Source organism: Phyllobates terribilis, unplaced genomic scaffold (assembly GCF_046119375.1).
Source record: "Phyllobates terribilis strain yellow unplaced genomic scaffold, ASM4611937v1 Scaffold_2__4_contigs__length_985480577, whole genome shotgun sequence".
Lineage (NCBI taxonomy): Eukaryota > Metazoa > Chordata > Amphibia > Anura > Dendrobatidae > Phyllobates > Phyllobates terribilis.
The window spans coordinates 25,462,736-25,490,168 of record NW_027362762.1 but is presented as its reverse complement, the minus strand read 5'-3'; the positions used below and the strand labels follow the sequence as shown (position 1 = coordinate 25,490,168).

At 48.6% G+C, this 27,433-nt stretch overlaps 1 protein-coding gene across 3 annotated transcripts in view; it reads right to left on the bottom strand.

Annotated features, from left to right (window-relative positions):
- LOC141190223 (transient receptor potential cation channel subfamily M member 2-like) overlaps positions 1 to 27,433 on the bottom strand; it is a 399,780-nt gene that overhangs the window by 102,912 nt on the left and 269,435 nt on the right. For all 3 annotated transcript variants that reach the window (XM_073661205.1, XM_073661206.1, XM_073661207.1), the window contains 2 exons: positions 15,217 to 15,304; positions 14,718 to 14,799 (listed from right to left, as the gene is read on the bottom strand). In XM_073661205.1, the coding sequence (XP_073517306.1) occupies positions 14,718 to 14,799; positions 15,217 to 15,304 (170 nt within the window). The remainder of the gene's footprint in view (positions 1 to 14,717; positions 14,800 to 15,216; positions 15,305 to 27,433) is intronic.

The following is a 27,433-nucleotide window of genomic DNA, read 5'->3' as shown; positions in this document are numbered from 1 at the left end:
TTGTGGTTGTTTTATTATTATTATTATTATTATTATTAGATTGTGCAGGCAGATACACACAGAGCCTTCTTACTACCAGCAGCTTTTATATCCTGTGTGAGGCACCAGTGTGTTTTTTAGTTTTTTATAGCTTATAATCTTAATTAGCCAGACGATTAGATTTGTTAATCCAAGAGAAATACACTATTGTGTTTAAATTGACTTGTGTATGTTTGTGTATTTCTAAAGGTCAGACCAGTATTTTTCTAACCCTGATTGCTGTCTCATCTTGGTTAGATGAACAATGTTATTTGTTACTATGCTAATCACATATTATACTAAGTCAGCTGAAAGTTAATTTGCAACAGAGAATCAAGGAACATCAGAAAGACTTTAGAAGGAGAATGAGAGACATCCTTCAGGAAAGTAGATGGATTGCATGGCATCCAAGGAGACACAGATTTGAATTCTATATGATTCTAGGCTAAGGGTACCGGCCCTGACTGGAAATATTCAGATCTGCTCCATTAACCATCAGAGAGACATGGATACATTTCGGGGATTCCAGGAGAGGACAAAGAAGTCACCTGGCCCCATGGATATGTAGTTTTGGGGTTGCTAGGAGGGACCCACCGGTTGCCTAGAACCCATGGAGACATTTGGAGTTGCCAGAAGGGACCCATCGTTCACCTGGCACCATGGAAACTCTCGGAGAGGACAGGGTGGGACCCTTAAGTCTTCTGGCGTTGTAACTCGATGGACTGCTAGCTTCCTAAGTTTGCCACTACCTTCTCTCTGTGGGGGCCCGCCAGAAGCGGGGGGCCACTGGTTGAAGTAGTCGGCCCTGGAAGTCTCCAAAGTTGCAGCTGTTCTATCCCAGACGGGCGGAGAAGGAAGGGTAAGACTGTGCACTAGGAGATGGTGTAGTTTTTAGTGTGCTGCCTTGATCTCACGTTATCTCTCTGTGACATCTTTGTTGTGACTTCTGTGCCTGCTGTTGTTGCTGCTGCTGCTGATGTTATCAATCATTTTTTTAAATTTGGAGGCTCCTAGTTGGGTCTCCATTTGGTGGGTTTCCTGTAGTGAAAGGGGTGTCAGTCCCCATTATACTATTTCTACGCTGGTCAAATTGATGACACTTTGCTGGTGTCTGCCCCTAATTTTTTGAAATATGAACAGTCCTGGTTGGACCTCCATCAGGTGGATTGACTGTAGTGGAAGAGGTGTCAGTCTCCATTATACTATTTCTACTCTGCTGTAATTGATACCACTTTTGTGGTATATGGCAATAATTTTGGGTTGGGTCTTCTTCTTGTGTGTTGCCTGTATCACTAGGGATCCCAAACCGACAGGCCTCTACTTAATTTCAGTCAACAACCTGTGTTACTATCCTTAAATTTTTCTACCAGTACTACTCTATGAAACTGATGTGGCTGAGCAAAAAAGCAGGTTGAGCTGTTTCTTGAGGTATCAGGGCTCCCAGCACAGCAGGTCTACACCGGTCCCTCACCCACCTCATCTTAATATGAAGTTCAATTCAAAGCTGTAAATGCTGGCCCAGACCCTGATACCTCATGCTGGCCCAGACCCTGATACCTCATGCATGGCCCAGACCCTGATGCCTCATGCATGGCCCATGGCTGATTTCTGCTGTGCCATTATAAAATTTGGACTCTGGGTCAATTGTTGCCACTTTTCCTGGTGTCTGCCCCTAATTTGAGTTGTTTGGCAGCTTTTGAGCCCCTTTGAAGGTGGTGTCTATGCATTTGGTTTTGCCTCCCATTGAATCCAATGGGGTTCGGATATGTTAGTCAAACAATGGAAAATTCATCAATCTGAACCAAATCAAACCTGGAAAGGTTTGCTTAGCTCTACACATAAGCACACTGAGGAGAGGATACAGGAACACAATGAGTAGAGTACACAGGAGTGCACTGAGGAGAGGACACAGGAGCACACTGAACAGAGGACACAGGAGTGCACTGAAGAAAGTACACAGGAGCGCACTGAGGAGAGGACACATGAGCGCACTGAAGAGAGGACACAGGAGCGCACTGAGGAGAGGACACAGGAGTGCACTGAGGAGAGTACACAGGAGTGCACTGAGGAGAGTACACAGGAGTGCACTGAGGAGAGGATACCGGAGCACACTGAGGAGAGGACACATGAGCACACTGAAGAGAAGACACAGTGTCAGGCAAAATGTATTTTTGTCCGAGTTTTAAAAAATGAGATGTCCTAAATTTCCACCCCCTCTGTCCATTTGTAAGACATAGGACTCACTGTAGCTTCCCCCAACCCTCAGGAATTTTTATGACTCCCTAAAACCTCAGCCCAGAGCAAGTATACTGGTATACCCTGGATGTTTCCCTCCAATTCTATTGTTTAGCTTTACAAACGTTTAAGGTCGATTTTAATAACGCACAGGACTGTCACTAACCCAGGGACCACCTTTTTGGAATGCTCACATTTTCCTGGTTACAATGATATATTTTTCATAACTGGGAAACCCTCAGAAATCGAGGAAATGGTTTCTTAGCTTCGGAGCATCATAGAGATGTCATGTTTAATATCCATCTGCATGAAAATTAGTGACGGCCAACATGATGTCTCCATCTTGGATGTGGGACCCCCCCACACCAAGATATGGAATATGAAGGATAATTAGGTCTTGTGCAGCAGGGCGGGCTCACAAAGCCGAGCCCCCCTTGTGAGGTAAATAATGGGTGTCTCCCAGAGTTTTGGCTGCTTTCCTAAAAACCAGAACGGTCATAAAACTGGCATTCTTCTCAGGGACGTCAGACGCATACCCTACATGCTGCGTGGTAGAATCACATCTAATTTCCGGGGTGCCGTCACCCCCACAGAATCTGAGACCATCACCTCGTGGCGCAGGTTTTGCTATTACTTATCTCTTTTATTTTAATAACTGTTTTATGCATATATGTACATTGTCTCTTTTATAATATCTTGTATATCTTTTGTAAACACTGCCCACTTTCGGGAGTAAATCATTATTATTTAGCAGTTTCGTTCTTCTTGTCCTATGTCGAGCAAACACGTTCCTCGCCCGCTAATTCACGTTACCTAACGGGTACCCGATCCACCTGTTAAGCGATCGGTGGTGGCAGTATACCAGTATTTATGTGATATTGTGGTTTGCGGGTGGCTGGTCGGAGGTATATATACGTTCCTGGAAGGAACTGGTGGTATATATACGTCCTGTCACATCACGTGCCACAATAGTCGACATAAATTAGAGCAGCTGCGTCCGTGCTCATCCGCGGTCAATACCGTGTTGGACCAGCAGGATAAGGGGGCGCCAGAGAGCTGCAAGGTCTGACTTAAAAGTGGGTGTTGTTTCGTGACACACAGGAGAGCACTGAGGAGAGGAGAAAGGAGCACACTGAGGAGAGGATACAGGAGTGCACTGAGGAGAGTACACAGGAGCACACTGAGGAGAGGACACATGAGCGCACTGAAGAGAGGACACAGGAGTGTACTGAGGAGAGGACACAGGAGTGCACTGAGGAGAGGACGCAGGAGCGGACTGAAGAGAGGACAAAGGAGCACACTGAGGAGAGGATACAGGAGCGAACTGAGGAGAGTAAACAGGAGCACACTGAGGAGAGGACACATGAGCGCACTGAAGAGAGGACACATGAGTGTACTGAGGAGAGGACACAGGAGTGCACTGAGGAAAGGAAACAGGAGCGCACTGAAGAGAGGACACAGGAGCACACTGAGGAGAGGATACAGGAACACAATGAGTAGAGTGCACAGGAGTGCACTGAGGACAGGACACATGAGCGCACTGAAGAGAGGACAGAGGAGCGCACCGAGGGGAGGACACAGGAGCGCATTGAGGAAAGGACACAGGAGCGCACTGAGTAGAGGACACAGGAGCACACTGAGGAGAGGACACAGGAGCACACTGAGGAGAGGACACAGGAGCACACTGAGGAGAGGACACAGGAGCACACTGAGGAGAGGACAGAGGAGCACACTGAGGAGAGGACACAGGAGCACACTGAAGAGAGGACACAGGAGCACACTGAAGAGAGGAAACAGGAGTACACTGAGAAGAGGACACAGGAGTGCACTGAGGAGAGGACACAGGAGTGCACTGAAGAGAGGAAACAGGAGTACACTGAGAAGAGGACACAGGAGTGCACTGAGGAGAGGAGACAGGAGTGCACTGAAGAGAGGAGACAGGAGTGCACTGAAGAGAGGACACAGGAATGCACTGAAGAGAGGACACAGGAATGCACTGAAGAGAGGACACAGGAGTGCACTGAAGAGAGGAAACAGGAGTACACTGAGAAGAGGACACAGGAGTGCACTGAGGAGAGGACACAGGAGCGCACTAAGGAGAAGACACAGGAGCGCACTGAAGAGAGGACACAGGAGTGCACTGAAGAGAGGACACAGGAGTGCACTGAAGAGAGGACACAGGAATGCACTGAAGAGAGGACACAGGAGTGCACTGAGGAGAGGACACAGGAGTGCACTGAGGAGAGGACACAGGAACACGATGAGTAGAGTACACAAGAGTGCACTGAGGAGAGGATACATAAGTGCACTGAGGAGAGGACATAGGAGCGCACTGAAGAAAGGACACAGGAGCGCACTGAAGAAAGGACACAGGAATGCACTGAGGAGAGGACACAGGAGCGCACTGAGGAGAGGAACCAAGAGCGCACTGAGGAGAGGATACATAAGTGCACTGAGGAGTGGACACAGGAGCGCACTGAAGAAAGGACACAGGAGCGCACTGAAGAAAGGACACAGGAGCGCACTGAAGAAAGGACACAGGAATGCACTGAGGAGAGGACACAGGAGCGCACTGAATGAAGGACACAGGAGCGCACTGAGGAGAGGAACCAAGAGCGCACTGAGGAGAGGATACAGGAGCACACTGAGGAGAGGACAGAGGATTACACTGAGGAGAGGACACAGGAGTGCACTGAGGAGAGGACACAGGAGCACACTGAGGAGAGGATACAGGAGCGCACTGAGGAGAGGACACAGGACCGCACTGAGAAAAGGACACAGGAGTGCACTGAGGAAAGGACATAGGAGCGCACTGAGTGAAGGACACAGGAGCGCACTGAGGAGAGGAACCAAGAGCGCACTGAGGAGAGGATACAGGAGCACACTGAGGAGAGGACAGAGGATTACACTGAGGAGAGGACACAGGAGCACACTAAGGAGTGAACACAGGATTACATTGAGGAGAGGATACAGGAGCGCACTGAGGAGAGGATACATAAGTGCACCGAGGAGCACATACAGGAGCACACTGAGGAGAGGACAGAGGATTACATTGAGGAGTGAACACAAGATCACACTGATGAGAAAACACAGGAGCGCACTGAGGAGAGGACACAGGAGCGCACTGAGGAGAGGACACAGGAGCGCACTGAGGAGAGGACAAAGGAGCACACTGAGGAAAGGACACAGGAGCGCACTGAGGAGATAATACAAAAGCAACTAAGGATAAGACACAAGATCGAACTGAGGACAGGAAACAGTAGTGCACTGGCTAGACAAAGAAGCGCATAAGTAGAGGACACAAAAGCGCACAGAGGAGAGGACACAGGAGCACACTGAAAAGTGAACACAAGATCACACTGACGAGAAGACACAGGGGCACACTGGGGAGAGGACACAGGAGCGCACTGAGGAAAGGACACAGGAGCGCACTGAGGAAAGGACAGAGGAGCACACTGAGGAAAGGACAGAGGAGCACACTGAGGAGAGGACACAGGAGCACACTGAGGAAAGGACAGAGGAGCGCACTGAAGAGAGGAAACAGGAGCGCACTGAAGAGAGGACACAGGAGCACACTGAGGAAAGGACAGAGGAGCGCACTGAAGAGAGGACACAGGAGCGCACTGAGGAAAGGACACAGGAGCGCACTGAGGAGATGATACAAAAGCAACTGAGGATAAGACACAAGATCGAACTGAGGACAGGAAACATTAGTGCACTGGCTAGACAAAGAAGCGCATAAGTAGAGGACACAAAAGCACACAGAGGAGAGGACACAGGAGCACACTGAAAAGTGAACACAAGATCACACTGACGATAAGACACAGGGGCACACTGGGGAGAGGACACAGGAGCGCAATGAGGAGAAGACAAAGGATTAGACTGAGGAGATGATACAGGAGCAACTGAGGAGTAGACAAAAGATCGCACTGACGACAAGAAACAGTAGTGCAATGACTATACACAGACGTGCACTGAGGAGAGGACACGAGCTCAGTGAGGAGGGGATATAGGAGCGCATTTAGGAGAGAATGCAGTTGCGCTCTGAGGAGATGATACAGGAGCAACTGAGGAGAAAACAAAAGATCGCAGTGACGACAAGAAACAGTAGGGCAGTGACTAGATACAGAAGTGCATTGAGTAGAGGACACAAGAGCGCACTAAGGAGAGGACAGAGGAGCGTACTAAGGAGTGAACACAAGATCACAATGATGAGAAGACACAGGAGCACACTGAGTATTACACTGAAGAGAGGACACAGGAGTGCACTGAGGAGAGGACACAGGAGCACACTAAGGAGAGAACTCAGGAGCGCACTCAGGAGAGAACACAGGAGCACACTGAAGAGAGGACACAGGGGCACACTGAGGAGAGGACACAGGAGCGCACTGAGGAGAGGACAGAGGAGCACACTGAGAAGAAAACACAGGAGCACACTGAGGAGAGGACACAGGAGCACACTGAGGAGAGGACACAGGAGCGCACTGAGGAGAGGACACAGGAACGCACTAAGGAGAGAACTCAGGAGCGCACTGAGGAGAGAACACAGGAGCACACTGAGGAGAGGACACAGGAGCACACTGAGGAGAGGACACAGGATCACAATGAAGAGAGGATACATAAGTGCACTGAGGAGAGGACACAGGAGCACACTGAGGAAGGGACACAGGAGCACACTGAAGAGAGGAAACGGGCACACTGAAGAGAGGACACAGGAGCACACTGAGGAGAGGATACAGGAGCGCACTGAGGAGAGGATACAGGAGCGCACTGAGGAGAGGACACAGGACCACACTGTGAAGAGGATACATAAGTGCACAGAGGAAAGGACACAGGAGCAAACTGAGGAAAGGACACAGGAGCACACTGAAGAGAGGAAACAGGGTCGCACTGTAGAGAGGACACAGAAGCACACTGAGGAGAGGATACATGAGAGCACTGAGGAAAGGACAGAGGAGCACACTGAGGAGAGGACACAGGAGCGCACTGAAGAGAGGACACAGGAGCGCACTGAAGAGAGGACACAGGAGTGCACTGAAGAGAGGAAACAGGAGTACACTGAGAAGAGGACACAGGAGTGCACTGAGGAGAGGACACAGGAGCGCACTGAAGAGAGGACACAGGAGTGCACTAAGGAGAGGACACAGGAGCTCACTGAAGAGAGGACACAGGAGCACACTGAGGAAAGGACACAGGAGTGCACTGAGGAGAGGACACAGGAGTACACTGAGGAGAGGACACAGGAGTGCACTGAAGAGAGGAAACAGGGGCGCACTGAGGAGAGGACACAGGAGTGCACTGAGGAGAGGACACAGGAGTGCACTGAGGAGAAGATACAGGAGCACACTGAGGAGAGGACAGAGGAGCACACTGAGGAAAGGACACAGGAGTGCACTGAGGAGAGGACACAGGAGTGTACTGAGGAGAGGACACAGGAGTGCACTGAAGAGAGGATACAGGGGCGCACTGAAGAGAGGACACAGGAGTGCACTGAGGAGAGGACACAGGAGCGCACTGAGGAGAGGACACAGGAGCACACTGAGGAGAGGACACAGGAGTGCACTGAAGAGAGGAAACAGGAGTACACTGAGAAGAGGACACAGGAGTGCACTGAGGAGAGGACACAGGAGTGCACTGAAGAGAGGAAACAGGAGTACACTGAGAAGAGGACACAGGAGTGCACTGAGGAGAGGACACAGGAGCGCACTGAAGAGAGGACACAGGAGTGCACTAAGGAGAGGACACAGGAGCGCACTGAAGAGAGGACACAGGAGCACACTGAAGAGAGGAAACGGGCACACTGAAGAGAGGACACAGGAGCACACTGAGGAGAGGATACAGGAGCGCACTGAGGAGAGGATACAGGAGCGCACTGAGGAGAGGACACAGGACCACACTGTGAAGAGGATACATAAGTGCACAGAGGAAAGGACACAGGAGCAAACTGAGGAAAGGACACAGGAGCACACTGAAGAGAGGAAACAGGGTCGCACTGTAGAGAGGACACAGAAGCACACTGAGGAGAGGATACATGAGAGCACTGAGGAAAGGACAGAGGAGCACACTGAGGAGAGGACACAGGAGCGCACTGAAGAGAGGACACAGGAGCGCACTGAAGAGAGGACACAGGAGTGCACTGAAGAGAGGAAACAGGAGTACACTGAGAAGAGGACACAGGAGTGCACTGAGGAGAGGACACAGGAGCGCACTGAAGAGAGGACACAGGAGTGCACTAAGGAGAGGACACAGGAGCGCACTGAAGAGAGGACACAGGAGCACACTGAGGAAAGGACACAGGAGTGCACTGAGGAGAGGACACAGGAGTACACTGAGGAGAGGACACAGGAGTGCACTGAAGAGAGGAAACAGGGGCGCACTGAGGAGAGGACACAGGAGTGCACTGAGGAGAGGACACAGGAGTGCACTGAGGAGAAGATACAGGAGCACACTGAGGAGAGGACAGAGGAGCACACTGAGGAAAGGACACAGGAGTGCACTGAGGAGAGGACACAGGAGTGTACTGAGGAGAGGACACAGGAGTGCACTGAAGAGAGGATACAGGGGCGCACTGAAGAGAGGACACAGGAGTGCACTGAGGAGAGGACACAGGAGCGCACTGAGGAGAGGACACAGGAGCACACTGAGGAGAGGACACAGGAGTGCACTGAAGAGAGGAAACAGGAGTACACTGAGAAGAGGACACAGTAGTGCACTGAGGAGAGGACACAGGAGTGCACTGAAGAGAGGAAACAGGAGTACACTGAGAAGAGGACACAGGAGTGCACTGAGGAGAGGACACAGGAGCGCACTGAAGAGAGGACACAGGAGTGCACTAAGGAGAGGACACAGGAGCGCACTGAAGAGAGGACACAGGAGCACACTGAGGAAAGGACACAGGAGTGCACTGAGGAGAGGACACAGGAGCACACTGAAGAGAGGACACAGGAGCACACTGAGGAAAGGACACAGGAGTGAACTGAGGAGAGGACACAGGAGCGCACTGAAGAGAGGACACAGGAGTGCACTGAAGAGAGGACACAGGAATGCACTGAAGAGAGGACACAGGAATGCACTGAAGAGAGGACACAGGAATGCACTGAAGAGAGGACACAGGAGTGCACTGAGGAGAGGACACAGGAGTGCACTGAGGAGAGGACACAGGAACACGATGAGTAGAGTACACAAGAGTGCACTGAGGAGAGGATACATAAGTGCACTGAGGAGAGGACACAGGAGCGCACTGAAGAAAGGACACAGGAATGCACTGAGGAGAGGACACAGGAGCGCACTGAGGAGAGGAACCAAGAGCGCACTGAGGAGAGGATACATAAGTGCACTGAGGAGTGGACACAGGAGCGCACTGAAGAAAGGACACAGGAGCGCACTGAAGAAAGGACACAGGAGCGCACTGAAGAAAGGACACAGGAGCGCACTGAAGAAAGGACACATGAATGCACTGAGGAGAGGACACAGGAGCGCACTGAATGAAGGACACAGGAGCGCACTGAGGAGAGGAACCAAGAGCGCACTGAGGAGAGGATACAGGAGCACACTGAGGAGAGGACAGAGGATTACACTGAGGAGAGGACACAGGAGTGCACTGAGGAGAGGACACAGGAGCACACTGAGGAGAGGACACAGGAGCGCACTGAGGAGAGGACACAGGACCGCACTGAGGAAAGGACACAGGAGCACACTGAGGAAAGGACATAGGAGCACACTGAGTGAAGGACACAGGAGCGCACTGAGGAGAGGAACCAAGAGCGCACTGAGGAGAGGATACAGGAGCACACTGAGGAGAGGACAGAGGATTACACTGAGGAGAGGACACAGGAGCGCAATGAGGAGAGGATACATAAGTGCACCGAGGAGCACATACAGGAGCACACTGAGGAGAGGATACATAAGTGCACCGAGGAGCACATACAGGAGCGCACTGAGGAGAGGACAGAGGATTACATTGAGGAGTGAACACAAGATCACACTGAGGAGAGGACACAGGAGCGCACTGAGGAGAGGACACAGTTGTGCACTGAGGAGAAGACACAGGAGCGCACTGAGGAGAGGACAAAGGAGCACACTGAGGAAAGGACACAGGACCATACTGAGGAGATAATACAAAAGCAACTAAGGATAAGACACAAGATCGAACTGAGGACAGGAAACATTAGTGCACTGGCTAGACAAAGAAGCGCATAAGTAGAGGACACAAAAGCGCACAGAGAAGAGGACACAGGAGCACACTGAAAAGTGAACACAAGATCACACTGACGAGAAGACACAGGGGCACACTGAGGAGAGGACACAGGAGCGCACTGAGGAGAAGACAAAGGATCAGACTGAGGAGATGATACAGGAGCAACTGAGGAGTAGACAAAAGATCGCACTGACGACAAGAAACAGTAGTGCAATGACTATACACAGACGTGCACTGAGGAGAGGACACGAGCTCAGTGAGGAGGGGATATAGGAGCGCATTTAGGAGAGAATGCAATTGCGCTCTGAGGAGATGATACAGGAGCAACTGAGGAGAAAACAAAAGATCGCACTGACGACAAGAAACAGTAGGGCAGTGACTAGATACAGAAGTGCATTGAGTAGAGGACACAAGAGCGCACTAAGGAGAGGACAGAGGAGCGTACTAAGGAGTGAACACAAGATCACAATGATGAGAAGACACAGGAGCACACTGAGTATTACACTGAAGAGAGGACACAGGAGTGCACTGAGGAGAGGACACAGGAGCACACTAAGGAGAGAACTCAGGAGCGCACTGAGGAGAGAACACAGGAGCACACTGAGGAGAGGACACAGGAGCACACTGAGGAGAGGACACAGGAGCACACTGAGGAGAGGACACAGGAGCACAATGAAGAGAGGATACATAAGTGCACTGAGGAAAGGACACAGGAGCACACTGAGGAAAGGACACAGGAGCACACTGAAGAGAGGAAATGGGCACACTGAAGAGAGGACACAGGAGCACACTGAGGAGAGGATATAGGAGCGCACTGAGGAGAGGATACAGGAGCGCACTGAGGAGAGGACACAGGACCACACTGAGAAGAGGATACATAAGTGCACAGAGGAAAGGACACAGGAGCAAACTGAGGAAAGGACACAGGAGCACACTGAAGAGAGAAAACAGGGTCGCACTGTAGAGAGGACACAGAAGCACACTGAGGAGAGGATACAGGAGAGCACTGAGGAAAGGACACAGGAGCAAACAGAGGAAAGGACACAGGAGCACACTGAAGAGAGGAAACAGGGTCGCACTGAAGAGAGGACACAGGAGCACACTGAGGAGAGGATATAGGAGCGCACTGAGGAGAGGACACAGAAGCACACTGAGGAGAGGATACAGGAGCGCACTGAGGAGAGGACACATGAGCGCACTGAGGAAAGGACACAGGAGATCACTGAAGAGAGGACACAGGAGTGCACTGAGGAGAGGACACAGGAGCGCACTGAGGAGAGGATACAGGAGCGCACTGAGGAGAGAACACAGGAGTACACTGAGAAGAGAACACAGGATCACACTGAGGAGAGGACAAAGGAGCCACTGAGGAGAGGAACAAAGAGCGCACTGAGGAGAGGATACATAAGTGCACTGAGGAGAGTACACAGGAGCGCACTGAAGAAAGGACACAGGAGCGCACTGAAGAAGGGACACAGGAGCGCACTGAAGAAAGGACACAGGAATGCACTGAGGAGAGGACACAGGAGCGCACTGAGTGAAGGACACAGGAGTGCACCGAGGAGAGGACACAGGAGCACACTTAGGAGAGGACACAGGAGCACACTGAAAAGAGGATACATAAGTGCACTGAGGAAAGGATACAGGAGAAAATTGAGGAAAGGACACAGGAGCGCACTGAAGAAAGGACACAGGAGCACACTGAGGAGAGGACACAGGAGCACACTGAGGAGAGGACACAGGAGCGCACTGAGGAGAGGACACAGGAGCGCACTGAGGAGAGGACACAGGAGCGCACTGAGGAGAGGACAGAGGAGCGCACTGAGGAGAGGACACAGGAGCGCACTGAGGAGAGAACACAGGAGCACACTGAAGAGAGGACACAGGAGCGCACTGAGGAGAGGACACAGGAGCGCACTGAGGAAAGGACACAGGAGCGCACTGAGGAGAGGACACAGGAGCGCACTGAGGAGAGGACACAGGAGCACACTGAGGAGAGGACACAGGAGAACACTGAGAAGAGGACACAGGAGCACACTGAGGAGAGGACACAGGAGCGCACTGAGGAGAGGACACAGGAGCGCACTGAGGAGAGGACACAGGAGCGCACTGAGGAGAGGACAGAGGAGCACACTGAGGAGAGGACACAGGAGCACATTGAGGAGAGGACACAGGAGCACACTGAGGAGAGGACACAGGAGCACACTGAGGAGAGGACACAGGAGCACACTGAGGAGAGGACACAGGAGCACACTGAGGAGAGGACACAGGAGCACACTGAGGAGAGAGCACAGGAGCGCACTGAGGAGAGGACACAGGAGCACACTGAAGAGAGGAAACAGGAGTACACTGAGGAGAGGACACAGGAGCACACTGAGGAGAGGACACAGGAGCACACTGAGGAGAGGACACAGGTGCACACTGAGGAGAGGACACAGGAGCACACTGAGGAGAGGACACAGGAGCACATTGAGGAGAGGACACAGGAGCGCACTGAGGAGAGGACAGAGGAGCACACTGAGGAGAGGACACAGGAGCACACTGAGGAGAGGACAAAGGAGCCACTGAGGAGAGGAACAAAGAGCGCACTGAGGAGAGGATACATAAGTGCACTGAGGAGAGTACACAGGAGCGCACTGAAGAAAGGACACAGGAGCGCACTGAAGAAGGGACACAGGAGCGCACTGAAGAAAGGACACAGGAATGCACTGAGGAGAGGACACAGGAGCGCACTGAGTGAAGGACACAGGAGCGCACTGAGGAGAGGACACAGGAGCACACTGAGGAGAGGACACAGGAGCACACTGAGGAGAGGACACAGGAGCACACTGAGGAGAGAGCACAGGAGCGCACTGAGGAGAGGACACAGGAGCACACTGAAGAGAGGAAACAGGAGTACACTGAGGAGAGGACACAGGAGCACACTGAAGAGAGAATACATAAGTGCACTGAGGAAAGGATACAGGAGAAAATTGAGGAAAGGACACAGGAGCGCACTGAAGAAAGGACACAGGAGCACACTGAGGAGAGGACACAGGAGCACACTGAGGAGAGGACACAGGAGCGCACTGAGGAGAGGACACAGGAGCGCACTGAGGAGAGGACACAGGAGCGCACTGAGGAGAGGACAGAGGAGCACACTGAGGAGAGGACACAGGAGCGCACTGAGGAGAGAACACAGGAGCACACTGAAGAGAGGACACAGGAGCACACTGAGGAGAGGACACAGGAGCGCACTGAGGAAAGGACAGAGGAGTGCACTGAGGAGAGGACACAGGAGCGCACTGAGGAGAGGACACAGGAGCACACTGAGGAGAGGACACAGGAGAACACTGAGAAGAGGACACAGGAGCACACTGAGGAGAGGACACAGGAGCACACTGAGGAGAGGACACAGGAGCGCACTGAGGAGAGGACACAGGAGCACACTGAGGAGAGGACAGAGGAGCACACTGAGGAGAGGACACAGGAGCACATTGAGGAGAGGACACAGGAGCACACTGAGGAGAGGACACAGGAGCACACTGGGGAGAGGACACAGGAGCACACTGAGGAGAGGACACAGGAGCACACTGAGGAGAGAGCACAGGAGCGCACTGAGGAGAGGACACAGGAGCACACTGAAGAGAGGAAACAGGAGTACACTGAGGAGAGGACACAGGAGCACACTGAGGAGAGGACACAGGAGCACACTGAGGAGAGGACACAGGTGCACACTGAGGAGAGGACACAGGAGCACACTGAGGAGAGGACACAGGAGCACATTGAGGAGAGGACACAGGAGCGCACTGAGGAGAGGACAGAGGAGCACACTGAGGAGAGGACACAGGAGCACACTGAGGAGAGGACACAGGAGCACACTGAGGAGAGTACACAGGAGCACATTGAGGAGAGGACACAGGAGCGCACTGAGGAAAGAACAGTAGACTACATCAGGGAGAGGAGGTGTGAATGCAGTGAGTAGAGGAAAAGTGGCACATCTGACCTAATTGACCCAAAACGAAGAGTCACAGAATGTCGATAAATTGTAATTTTGTATAAAGTAATAAAAATAAAAAAAGATGATGTCCGCGAATGCTTACAATATTATGTTTAGTCATAATTTTTTGTGTTGAAAAGCCCTCAGGTGGACCACATTGAAATTTTAGATAGACAGCAGTGAGGCTTTAAGTGACCAACAGTGAATTGTCAGGTAGCCAGCAGTGTGAAATGTCAGATGGACAACAATGTGAGGTTTCAGGAGACCCCACAGTGCGTGATAATGTACCTAATATTCGAGTTTTGCTGCTGAACCCTTTTTCTGTCATGGCAGAGATGATCCAGTTCATGTATCGCGAGGACTGAGCCATCTGTGAGGAGAGAATGGTGGGCATTAGCTATACATGCGGGCACATTGTGTGCACACTGCAAGCACACCCCATCACCGAAGCCACCCGATACAATGAAAACATAAACAAGGAATTTAGCAATTAATTTTTGCATTTAGCTGAATATTGTCACAAAATATTGTGCGCGCTAAAACTGTGCAATAAGTATTAAAAATTCATCCTCAACATATGCAGGGTTACTTCAGAGGGGCATGGTCTTCATGCTCTGGCTAAATAGGTTAAATGACAGAAAATGGCGCCTGTAGTGGTGTGAATCTGCTTCTTTTACTGTCAGGTGAAGATGTCACTTTCTTCATTTGTGGCGGCGCATTTGGATGAATTTGTCGCATTTTTTCCCAATAAACTTTAGGACAAATGTATGTAAAGTTCTGAATTCACCTGCTCCTCCAGCGCGGACAGCCTGGACTCCAGCTGATGACCCACGCTCCCCTTCTCCACTTTAAAAAGCCGCATCATGGTGGAGACGCTGCACAGTGGACACAAGATAGAGGAGAAAGCGCTACTAAATAGTTTCCCAGACTCTCTTCACTAATACAATGTTCATAAAGCTACAGAAAATTATGTCACAAAATAGAAAGACTGCGCGCATCTGTGGAAAACCTAGGAAAGTCTGTGCCATAAAATAGAAAGACTGCGCACACCTGCCCAAAACTCTAGAAAAGTCTTTGTCATAAAATAGAAAAACTGCACGCATCTGCCCAAAACTCGGGAAAAGTCTGTGTCATAAAATAGAAAGACAGCACGCACATGCTCAAAATTCGGGAAAGTCTATGTCATAAAATAACAAGACAGCGCGCATCTGCCCAAAACTCAGGAAAAGTCTGTGTCATAAAATAAAAAGACAGCACACACCTGCCCAAAACCTAGGAAAAGTCAGTGTCATAAAGTAGAAAGACTACACACACCTGCCAAAAACTCGAGAAAAGTCTGTGTCATAAAATAGAAAGACTGCGCACACCTGCCCAAAACTCTAGAAAAGTCTGTGTCATAAAATAGAAAGACTGCGCACATCTGCCAAAAACTTGGGAAGAGTCTATGTCACAAAAAAGGAAGACTGAGCGCACCTGCCAAAATTTGGGAAAAGTCTGTGTCGTGTTATAAAATAAAAAGACTGCGCGCACCTGCCCAAAACTTGGGAAAAGTCTATGTCATAAAATAGAAAAGACTGCGCACACCTGCCCAAAACTCGGGAAAAGTCTATGTCATAAAATAGAAAGACTGCGCTCACCTGCCCAAAACTCGGGAAAAGTCTGTGTCATAAAATAGAAAGACTGCGCGCATCTGTGGAAAACCTAGGAAAGTCTGTGTCATAAAATAGAAAGACTGCGCGCACCTGCCCAAAACTCGGGAAAAGTCTGTGTCATAAAATAGAAAGACTGCGCGCACCTGCCAAAAACTTGGGAAAAGTCTATGTCATAAAATAGAAAGACTGAGCGCACCTGCCAAAATTTGGGAAAAGTCTGTGTCGTGTCATAAAATAGAAAGACTGCGCGCTCCTACCCAAAACTCGGGAAAAGTCTATGTCATAAAATAGAAAGACTGCGCTCACCTGACCAAAACTCGGGAAAAGTCTGTGTCATAAAATAGAAAGACTGCGCGCACCTGCCCAAAACCTAGGAAAAGTCTGTGTCATAAAATAGAAAGACTGCGCAGACCTACCCAAAATTCGGGAAAAGTCTATGTCATAAAATAGAAAGACAGCGCACACCTGCCCAAAATTCGGGAAAAGTCTGTGTCATAAAATAGAAATACTGCGCAGACCTGCCCAAAACCTAGTAAAAGTCTATGTCATAAAATAGAAATACTGCGCACATGCTCAAAACCTAGGAAAAGTCTGTGTCATAAAATAGAAAGACAGCGCAGACCTGCCCGAAATTCGGGAAAAGTTTATGTCATAAAATAGAAAGACTGCGCACATGCTCAAAATCTGTATAATCTCTAGAATCTGGAGACAGAAAAAAAGGGAAAGCGATTGAGAGAAAGACACTTTTGCATCCCCCTAACCCTTACTATGACTATTTCACAGCACCAAAGTTCGGGTCCCCATTGACTTCAGTTGGCTAGATGTGGAGACACGCAGGTCTCCCGTGGGTATAATACTACTGAGACAACACAGGGTGAGGGTAAAATAGTGTGGCAATACCCAAGATGGTGAAAAATTACAGAGTCTCACACTTCCACTGGCTCGCCAGGATTTGAGCAGCGGCGATTTCGAGGCTTCCAGGGCCAACTATCTCAACCAGTGGTGCTCTGCTTTGGGTGGACACTCACAGAGAGGAGGTAGGTAGCGGCAAGCTTAGGAACTGATAGTCAATTGAGGTACGTGGCCAGGAGACCCGAGATCCCAACCTGCTTTCTCCGAACCATGGAACAGGTGACCGGTGGGTCCCAACCTGGCTACCCCAAACGTCTACATTAGACCAGGCTACCTGTTTGTCCCAACCTAGTTTCCACAAATGTATCCATGGGTTCTGTGATAGTCAGATACGTATTCCTCCAGCCAGGGTCATGGTTCCTTAGGCTGGCATCCTGTGTTCCTCTTGATAGAGCCATGTGTCCTAGCTGTTGCTCTGGCAATTCACTTTGATTCTCAAGAGTCTCTCTTGGCTGTGATTTTGTAAAGTCTTTCTCATCATTCACAGGGCATGGGGGAAGGAGGCAGGGGCTCATGTCTCATTGTTTGAGCATTAAATCAATTTGCATAGTTTGTCTTCCATTGCTCTGCAGATCAACAAACTAGCTGGCCTGGTTCAATATGTAATTAGCATATTAGCAAACATCATTGTACCATGACCCTGAGTCGCTGTCCTCCAGAGATAACAGACAATAAATTGCAGTAAATATCAACTCAAGTGTCAACATTCAAACTTATACAAATAATAGTCTGTCCTTCTTAACCAACCAAAGAAAAACACAAATTCAAAAATCAACATAAAGATAATAGTGTATTTCTCCTGGCCTACTTAATTTAGACATCTGGATAATTAAGATTAAAAGCTGTGTCACAGAAGAATACCGGTACCCAAACCAAACTTTAGATTAAAGTTTGCTCAAACCCGATTAACCCGAACATCCATGGGTCCGCAAATCCCTAGTGAAGATATAATAAATTACTTATTTTATCCAGAACATTGTGCTAGTGTTTGCTCATGCACAAGGGATTACTAATGAGGAGAAGCACTTATTGTGCTGAGCTGACCAACGTTCTTGATTCTTTAAATATATGTATAACCCTAAATAATCTGTATAGTCCTGATTAATCCTGTATGTACACTTTATAATCTTGTATACACTGTATAATTTGTATTATCTGTCACGGGTGTGTCAGGGTTGACAGACAGTCATACGGTGTCCGGCTGTAAAAGGTCACTGCCTTTGGCCTTACAAACATCTCCCTGATCCTTTTATGATTCCTCTCTTTAGGACCCAGCGGTGATCCTCACCTTGCTTGGGGATTATAACTTTCCCTTTAGGACCCTAAGTTAGCCTCACTCTTCTGCTGTTAATCAGCACTTCCTTTCTGTGTCCTTAAATTGTTAGAACCTTGCTGTTAGGTTTTTTTTCCTTTGCTGGTCACATGACCTTGTTGGCCTATTTAGTCCTGCTCCGCCCTTCTGGCTTTGCTGGACTTCATTGTATATCTACTTTCTAGCTAGCCTGTGCTCTGTATCTAACTCTGTTGGTTTGCTTGGTCTACGGACCTCTATGTTCTATCTATTTTGTTTGTTCGTCTGTCTGCTACTATTTCTGTTAGGAGGTGTCCCATATTCCTCCCAGTCCTTAGTACTTGTAGGGATTCCCTCCCCACATCTATAGGTCTTCGTACAGACTAGATTAGGACTTTAGCAGGTCTGATCGCAGGATCAGGTTCCCTGTTACATCGTAGGGATTCAGCTGAGTCTCATAGTAGGGACAGATCTCCTCTCTTTCCTTAGCTCTGGTAGCAGAACATAACAGTAAGTCCAGCCAGCAAATTCTCTTAGGAAAGATTTTTCTGTTCCATCATGGTGTCGGTTCAGGATTTGGCTCATCGCCTGCAGGGACTCTCTCTGGAGGTGGCCGAGCTCCGTCAGCACGTGAGTAACTGTCCTGGAGCACATTTCTTGGAGCCTAAGGTATGTTTGCCGGATTTGTTTTTTGGTGAACACCGAGAATTTTTTTCATTTAAAAATGCTTGCTTATTGTATTTTCGTTTGAGACCTAAGTCCTCTGGGGATGAATCCCAGCGCGTAGGGTTCATAATGTCACTTTTGCGCAAAGAGCCTCAGGAGTGGGCCTTTTCTTTGCAACCTAGTGATACATGCTTCAGATCAGTGGATAGTTTTTTTTCTGCTTTGGGGCTATTATATGATGATCCTGACCGTGTCGCATCAGCTGAGACTGAGTTGAGACGTCTAAAACAAGGATCAGGTAATGTCGAAAAATATTGTACACATTTTCGTCGTTGGTCCACTCAAACAGGGTGGAACGATTCTGCTCTGAAAAGTCTATTTCTTGCTGGGCTCAGTGAAAGGGTTAAAGACCTGCTAATTGCTTATCCTACACCTGAAGATTTGCAACAGGCTATGCAATTAGCTATACGGGTGGATAGAAGACTGCGTGCTAGGGTTAATGAGAGCAAATCCTCTGCTATGTCAGTTTCTGGTTATGATAATGTGTGTACTAACAGTGGTGAACCGATGGAGATTGGATCGGTGGCACCTCGCTCTCAAGAAAAAGACCGTCGATTTTTTGAAGGCTTGTGCTTCTATTGCGGAAAAACTGGTCATTTGATTAAAGGCTGTGAGCTTCGTATGAAGAAAGAAAAAAAAATGGTCAGTCACGCCCGTATTGCCTGTTTAAATTCCAAGGGTGTATTTTTAGCTGCTTCCACGATTGCTCAGGAAAAATTAATGGAATTTCGGGTGTTTGTTGATTGCGGGTCTACACTGAATGTAATTGATGGGGGATTCGTGGAAAAACTCAATTTAAAACCTGAACCTTTGTCATCCCCCATTGCTGTGGTTTCTGTGGATGGCTCCCCTTTGAAGAATATTACTCTCAAGGTCTGTGAATTTCCTCTCACTATTAATGGTGTTCACCATGAGAAATTGGATTTGGTAGTGTTGAATAACTTGCCTTCTCCAGTAATATTGGGTTTGCCCTGGTTAAAATTGCACAATCCTGTACTGGATTGGTCTACCAGTGAAATTAAATCCTGGAGCCATAAATGTTATGACAAGTGTTGTAATGGGCGTATTGCAGCTTTGGATAGGGGAGAATTGCCTGTTCCTATTCAGGATTTTTGGAGAGTTTTTTCTGAGAAGGAATCGCAGGTTTTGCCTCCCCATAGAGACTATGATTGTACCATTGAATTTGTCCCTGGAGCGACTCTTCCTAAGAGTCGTTTATTTAACCTTACTATTCCTGAGAGGAAGGCTTTGGAGGAATACATACAGACAAGTTTGGCCGCCGGTCACATTAGGCCCTCTAAGTCTCCTGTGGCGGTTGGATTTTTTTTTGTAAAAAAAAAGGACGGCGGTTTACGTCCTTGTCTGGATTTTCGTGAGATTAACAAAATTACGGTACGCAATCCTTACCCACTGCCATTGATTCCTGATCTGTTTAACCAGTTATTGGGGGCCAAGTGGTTCTCTAAAATTGACCTTAAGGGGGCATACAATCTGTTGCGCATGAAGGAGGGTGATGAATGGAAGACTGCTTTTAACACTCCTGTGGGTCATTTTGAGAATCTGGTTATGCCTTTTGGTCTTACTAATGCTCCTGCATTTTTTCAGAATCTGATTAATGACATCCTTAGACCTTTGATCGGTAAAAATGTGGTTGTGTATTTGGATGACATTTTGATTTATTCGCCAGATCTGGAGTCTCATTGGCGGAGCGTGCGTGAGGTATTACAGTTATTAATGGACAATTCGCTTTTTGCTAAGCTGGAGAAATGTGAGTTCGCTGTACAGAGAATTAGTTTTTTGGGCTACATTATCTCCAGCAAAGGCTTTGAGATGGATCCGGTTAAGGTTCAGGCTGTGCAGGAATGGCCTAGGCCTATTGGTTTGAAATCGATACAGAGGTTTTTGGGTTTCGCCAATTACTATAGAAAGTTCATAAAAAATTTTTCTAGTATTGTCAAACCTCTGACTGATCTCACCAGGAAAGGTGCTGATGCGGTTCAGTGGTCTTCTGAGGCCATTGAAGCTTTTGTGTATCTCAAGGAGAGGTTCACCTCTGCTCCCATCCTTATGCAGCCTGATGTTACTAGGCCATTTTTGGTTGAGGTTGATGCTTCCTCTGTGGGGGTTGGCGCAGTATTGTCTCAGGATAACGGGGATGGATTACATCCCTGTGCCTTTTTTTCAAAAAAATTTTCGGAGACTGAATTGAATTACGATATTGGTAATCGGGAATTATTGGCTATTAAACTCGCATTTGAACACTGGCGCCACTTCTTGGAAGGTGCGGAATTTCCCGTTCAGGTTCTTACGGATCATAAAAATCTGATATATCTTGATGCTGCCAAGCGCCTGAATGCCCGTCAGGCTAGGTGGGCACTGTTTTTCTCGCGGTTTAATTTCTCCGTTACTTACATCCCTGGTACTAAGAATGTTAAGGCGGATGCCTTGTCTCGCAGTTTTTCTCCCATAGTCGGTGCTGAGAAAGAGGAAAACATTTTACAAGAAGGTGTTGTGATAGCTGCTTTAGACTCCGTTTTGGAAGATGAGATTCTTAAAGCTCAGGAGAATGCCCCTTCTAACACTCCTCATGGGAGGTTGTTTGTGCCTGAGACCTTTAGGAGAGATTTGTTTGTTGAGTGTCACGAATCTCGGTTGGCAGGTCATCCCGGAATCTCTGAGACCAAGAGACTGGTGGGTCGCAGTTTTTGGTGGCCTGGATGGCAGAAGGAAGTCATTAAGTGGGTGCGCCAATGTACTATATGTGCTAGATCTAAGTCCTCACATACTCCTGCTGCGGGGTTGCTTTGTCCTTTGGAGGTCCCCAGTGCTCCTTGGACACATTTGGCTATGGACTTTATAACTGACCTTCCCCCCTCTGAGGGTTTTACTGTCATCTGGGTGGTCGTGGACCGTTTTAGCAAGATGTGTCACTTGGTTCCCTTCGTCAAACTGCCCTGCGCTAAAACTCTCGCTAAGGCCTTTGTCAAGGAAATTGTCAGACTTCATGGCGTTCCTACTGACATTGTTTCTGATAGGGGTCCTCAGTTCGTGGCTCGTTTTTGGCGTGCCTTTTGTGACAGGTTGGGAATTCATTTGTCGTTTTCGTCCGGATATCATCCTGAATCTAATGGCCAGACAAAAAGGAAAAACCAGGATGTTGAGCAGTTCTTGCATTGTTTTGTGGCAGACAATCAAGAGGGGTGGTCTGAGTTTCTGCCACTTGCCGAATTTGCTCTGAACAATCATACATCTTCTTCTGCTGGTTGTTCGCCTTTTTTTTGTTGTTCTGGGAGACATCCGTCGTTTGGGTCGTTCTCCAAGTTGGGATCTGCCGTGCCTGAGGAGGAGAATTTTTCCGGTGATTTGGAAAGAGTTTGGACGGATGTGCGTGGTAATCTTCAGGAGGCCAACAGAAAATCTAAAGACTACTTTGATAGGAAACGACAGGAGGTTTTGTTCGCTGTTGGTGACATGGTTTGGTTGTCCTCTAGGAATCTGCGGTTGAGGATTCCTTCTAAGAAATTGGGTCCCAAGTTTGTAGGGCCCTTTAAGGTGCTTCAGGTTGTCAACCAATCTGCTGTTAGGTTGGAGGTTCCTACCTCCTGGAGAATTAATCCGGTCTTTCATGTCTCTCTGTTAAAAAAAGCTGTTGTGTCGGATGGTGACGCCTCTGCCTCTGTTCCTCCGGTGGTGGAGGACGGGGAATATGAAATTTCTCGCATCCTTGACTCTAGACGGTATAGAGGTAGTTTGCAGTATCTTGTGGCCTGGAAAGGTTTCGGACCCGAGGATAACTCTTGGGTGAGGTCAGATGATGTTTCCGCGTCCAGACTTATCAGAGCGTTTCACAGGAGATTTCCTGATAAGCCTGGTCCTAGGGGATCCGGAGGATCCTCTTAGAAGGGGGGGTACTGTTAGAACCTTGCTGTTAGGTTTTTTTTCCTTTGCTGGTCACATGACCTTGTTGGCCTATTTAGTCCTGCTCCGCCCTTCTGGCTTTGCTGGACTTCATTGTATATCTACTTTCTAGCTAGCCTGTGCTCTGTATCTAACTCTGTTGGTTTGCTTGGTCTACGGACCTCTATGTTCTATCTATTTTGTTTGTTCGTCTGTCTGCTACTATTTCTGTTAGGAGGTGTCCCATATTCCTCCCAGTCCTTAGTACTTGTAGGGATTCCCTCCCCACATCTATAGGTCTTCGTACAGACTAGATTAGGACTTTAGCAGGTCTGATCGCAGGATCAGGTTCCCTGTTACATCGTAGGGATTCAGCTGAGTCTCATAGTAGGGACAGATCTCCTCTCTTTCCTTAGCTTTGGTAGCAGAACATAACATAAATACACTCAGATCTTCAGAGAGTTACACCTATTCAGGCCTGGGATTCTAGTAGTCAATTAGAATTACCTTGGAGTTCCTTGGTGGATTGTTGCCGTGCTTTCTCCGGTGTCATCTTGGAGCTAAGTGTATTCCCCTGTATGTTTCCCCTGTGTGTATTTTAGTTGCAGTGAGGCTGACTCAGTGCTCACCCCTCCCACTCCCTACCTAGGTCCTAGCCTTAGGGTTAGCTAGGGCCAGGTTTCCTGCTTGGCGATTGGTGCAGAACCTATTTAGGGTCTATAGGGGAGTCAGGGTTTGTTGTAAGATCTGTTTAGGGGTCTCCACTCTTCCTTTCCCTAGTTGTAGGGCTCCCTCCCCATTTCCAGTCATTACACGCTGGGTACTCCCCATTCCTAGTGTGACATTATACCTATAGCAGAGCCAGGTAGGACAGGATTAAGTCGTAGTTTCTGCAGGATTTGATTAGATGCACCTGCCTAGCTTTTTACTAGAACCAGGGCCTGTTGCCGCTAGGTGTCAGTCTGGTGGATGGAGCAGAGTTGAGTGTGCTGAAGCTGGTGAGTGACCAGCCAAAATGTAAGCTGTAGCTGTGAGAGAGACGTGTGGGGTTCCCTCTCTATATGGAGACTGCACGGGTCAGTTATGAAAGTTGCAGAGTACTGTGTGGAAATGCAGCCTGTTCAGTGTGAACTGTGCCCAGAATTGGACACTTCTGTTTGTTTGAAGCTGCTGGAGCTCAGGCTGAAGGTGATTCCGATACTGGGGGGATCGGCCTCTTCTGTGTATGCAGTCTGCTCCAGGAGAAACGACATTAATATGTTTGGGTGAGCTGTACTGACATGCATGTGCTGCTGATTAAACTGATTATTTGCTGTGATACCTTTGTGTTTTGGTTTTGAATCCTTTGGCGTTTTATGAAAGCAATAAATCTGTTTGGATCAAACTACATTGCCTGTGTGGACGCTACCTAATGCATACACAAGAGCGTGAATCTCTACAATTAGTTGAGAATACAGGCAGAAGTTCCAGAGAGCACAGAAGATTAAAGATTGAATGTCCTGGGTAAAGACAGCTGCAGCATTACGAACACAGTCTGAAGCATGGAGGGGCTGTCCTGCTGGAAGATGACATTGCTGCAGTGTAATGCAGAGCTGGAAGCCGTCTATTTAGTGGAGTTGTGCAGAGGAGAACTGTGATGAAACAGCTTCTTATCTTAATCAGCCAAATGTTTAGATTTGGTAAGCCAAGAGAAATTCACTATTATCTTTGTGTTGACTTGTGAATGTATGTGTTTTTCTTTGGCTGGTCAAGAAGGACATACTATTATGTGCATAAACCTGAATATTGACTTCTCTTGGAAATAATAATGTTTGTTAATATGCTAATTACTTATTGTACTAAAGTCAGCTAGTTTATTTATAAGAGCAGGGGGATTAGCTCAAACAATAAGACCGGAGCGCTGCACCTCCCCCCCATCCCCGACCTGGGACTGATGACCTTAACCACAGACGTATGTAAACATAAAAAGGATTTTTCTATCCTGCTTGAGAGGGAATCAAGGAGAATCAGAGAATCAGAGAGACATTCTTCAGGACAGCAGATGGATAGCATGGCTCAATCCAGAGAGACACAGATTTGGATTCCAAAGGATTCTAGCCTAAGGGTATTCGGCCCTGACTGGAAGGATACAGATCTGCTCCATTGACCATCAGAGAACCCATGGATACATTTGGGGGTAGTGGGCCCTGGAAGTCACAAAGTTGCAGTTGCTCTATTCCCATCGGGCTAGCAGAAGGGTGAGACTGTGTAATGGTGCACCATCTTGGGTATTTGCTGGGACTGTTCTGTGTGTTTATTGTCCGGTTGGTGGTTCAATAGAGTATTGCCACGCTGTTTTATCTTCACCCTGTGTTGTCTATTATTGTAGTATTATCTCCACGGAAGACCCCGGGTCTTCACATTTTGGTGGCAACAGTGGGATAATACTCAGCACAGCGGATCTGGGGGAGCTGCAAGGTGACTGGTGTTAGCACACACCATCCAAAGGGCTAGACAACCAGGAAGGCATGTAGACAGACCAAGCAGACCATAGGTGAGGCACACACAGCGGGTTTTGGATGCTACCATGTCCAACCCCACCAGCCCGGCCATGGTAGGAGGACTGCAGAGGACATACAGCAGCAACAAGAAACAGCAACTGCAGGAGCTGTGCCATCTTCAACGGATTGAATACCAGGCCACTGACACTCATCGGATTTAATTCAGGAACCACAGGAACAACAAGGTCACATGATGTAAATGGGGAATTTCACTGTACTGGCTACAGAGGAGGATGTGGTGTATAGAGCATAGACCAGTGTCAGCGCAGGTGTAGCAGAACTGTGTGTGAGGCTGTTACTGCAGAGCCTGTATGCGGGATTTGCAGGCGGCAGAGCCTGTGTGTGTGATGTGCAGGTGGCAGAGCCTGAGTGCGGGAAGTGCAGGCAGCATAAGATTGCATGTAATCTGTAGGTAGCAAAGCCAACTAGACTCTGTGGATTTGCAGATGGTGCCCAGCCCCCCAGCTTTGGGCAGAGAGGGGTATATGTAGCTGAGCCAGGTAATAGAGGGTTAAGTCCTAGCACTGCAGGTTTTGATTAGATGCACCTTACTAGCTTTTTACTAGACAGCGCCTGTGGTCACTAGGTGTCAGTCTGGAGGATATTGAGCAGTCGAGTGTGCTGAAGCTGGCGAGTGTCCAGCCAAAATGTGAGCTGTAGCTGAGAGAGAGATGTGACTCTGAATGGAGACTGCAAGGGTCAGATAGGAAAGCTGAGAAGTCTGTGTGTTGGAGCTGCAGAGTAATGAGTGGAAGCTGCAGCCTGTTGAGTGTGAACTGTGCCCAGAGTTGAACAATTCTCGTTGTTGGAAGCTGCAGGAGCTCGGGCAGAAGGGGATACAGAGACTGGTAGGACCGTACCTCTTCTGTGTATGCAGTCTTATGCGAGAGAAAGGACTGTAATCTATTTGGGTGAGCCGCAATGACATATACAGTACAGACCAAAAGTTTGGACACACCTTCTCATTTAAAGATTTTTCTGTATTTTCATGACTATGAAAATTGTACATTCACACTGAAGGCATCAAAACTATGAATTACCACATGTGGAATTATATACTTAACAAAAAAGTGTAAAACAACTGAAAATATGTCTTATATTCTAGGTTCTTCAAAGTAGCCACCTTTTGCTTTGATGACGGCTTTGCATACTCTTGGCATTCTCTTGATGAGCTTCAAGAGGTAGTCACCAGAAATGGTCTTCCAACAATCTTGAAGGAGTTCCCAGAGATGCTTAGCACTTGTTGGCCCTTTTGCCTTCACTCTGCGGTCCAGCTCACCCCAAACCATTTTGATTGGGTTCAGGTCTGGTGACTGTGGAGGCCAGGTCATCTGGCGTAGCCCCCCATCACTCTCCTTCTTGGTCAAATAGCCCTTACACAGCCTGGAGGTGTGTTTGGGGTGATTGTCCTGTTGAAAAATAAATGATGGTCCAACTAAACGCAAACCGGATGGAATAGCATGCTGCTGCAAGATGCTGTGGTAGCCATGCTGGTTCAGTATGCCTTCAACTTTGAATAAATCCCCAACAGTGTCACCAGCAAAGCCCCCCCACACCATCACACCTCCTCCTCCATGCTTCACGGTGGGAACCAGGCATGTAGAGTCCATCCGTTCACCTTTTCTGCGTCGCACAAAGACACGGTGGTGGGAACCAAAGATCTCAAATTTGGACTCATCAGACCAAAGCACAGATTTCCACTGGTCTAATGTCCATTCCTTGTGTTCTTTAGCCCGAACAAGTCTCTTCTGCTTGTTGCCTGTCCTTAGCAGTGGTTTCCTAGCAGCTATTTTACCATGAAGGCCGGCTGCACAAAGTCTCCTCTTAACAGTTGTTGAAGAGATGTGTCTGCTGCTAGAACTCTGTGTGGCATTGACCTGGTCTCTAATCTTAGCTGCTGCTAACCTGCGATTTCTGAGGCTGGTGACTCGGATAAACTTATCCTCAGAAGTAGAGGTGACTCTTGGTCTTCCTTTCCTCGGGCGG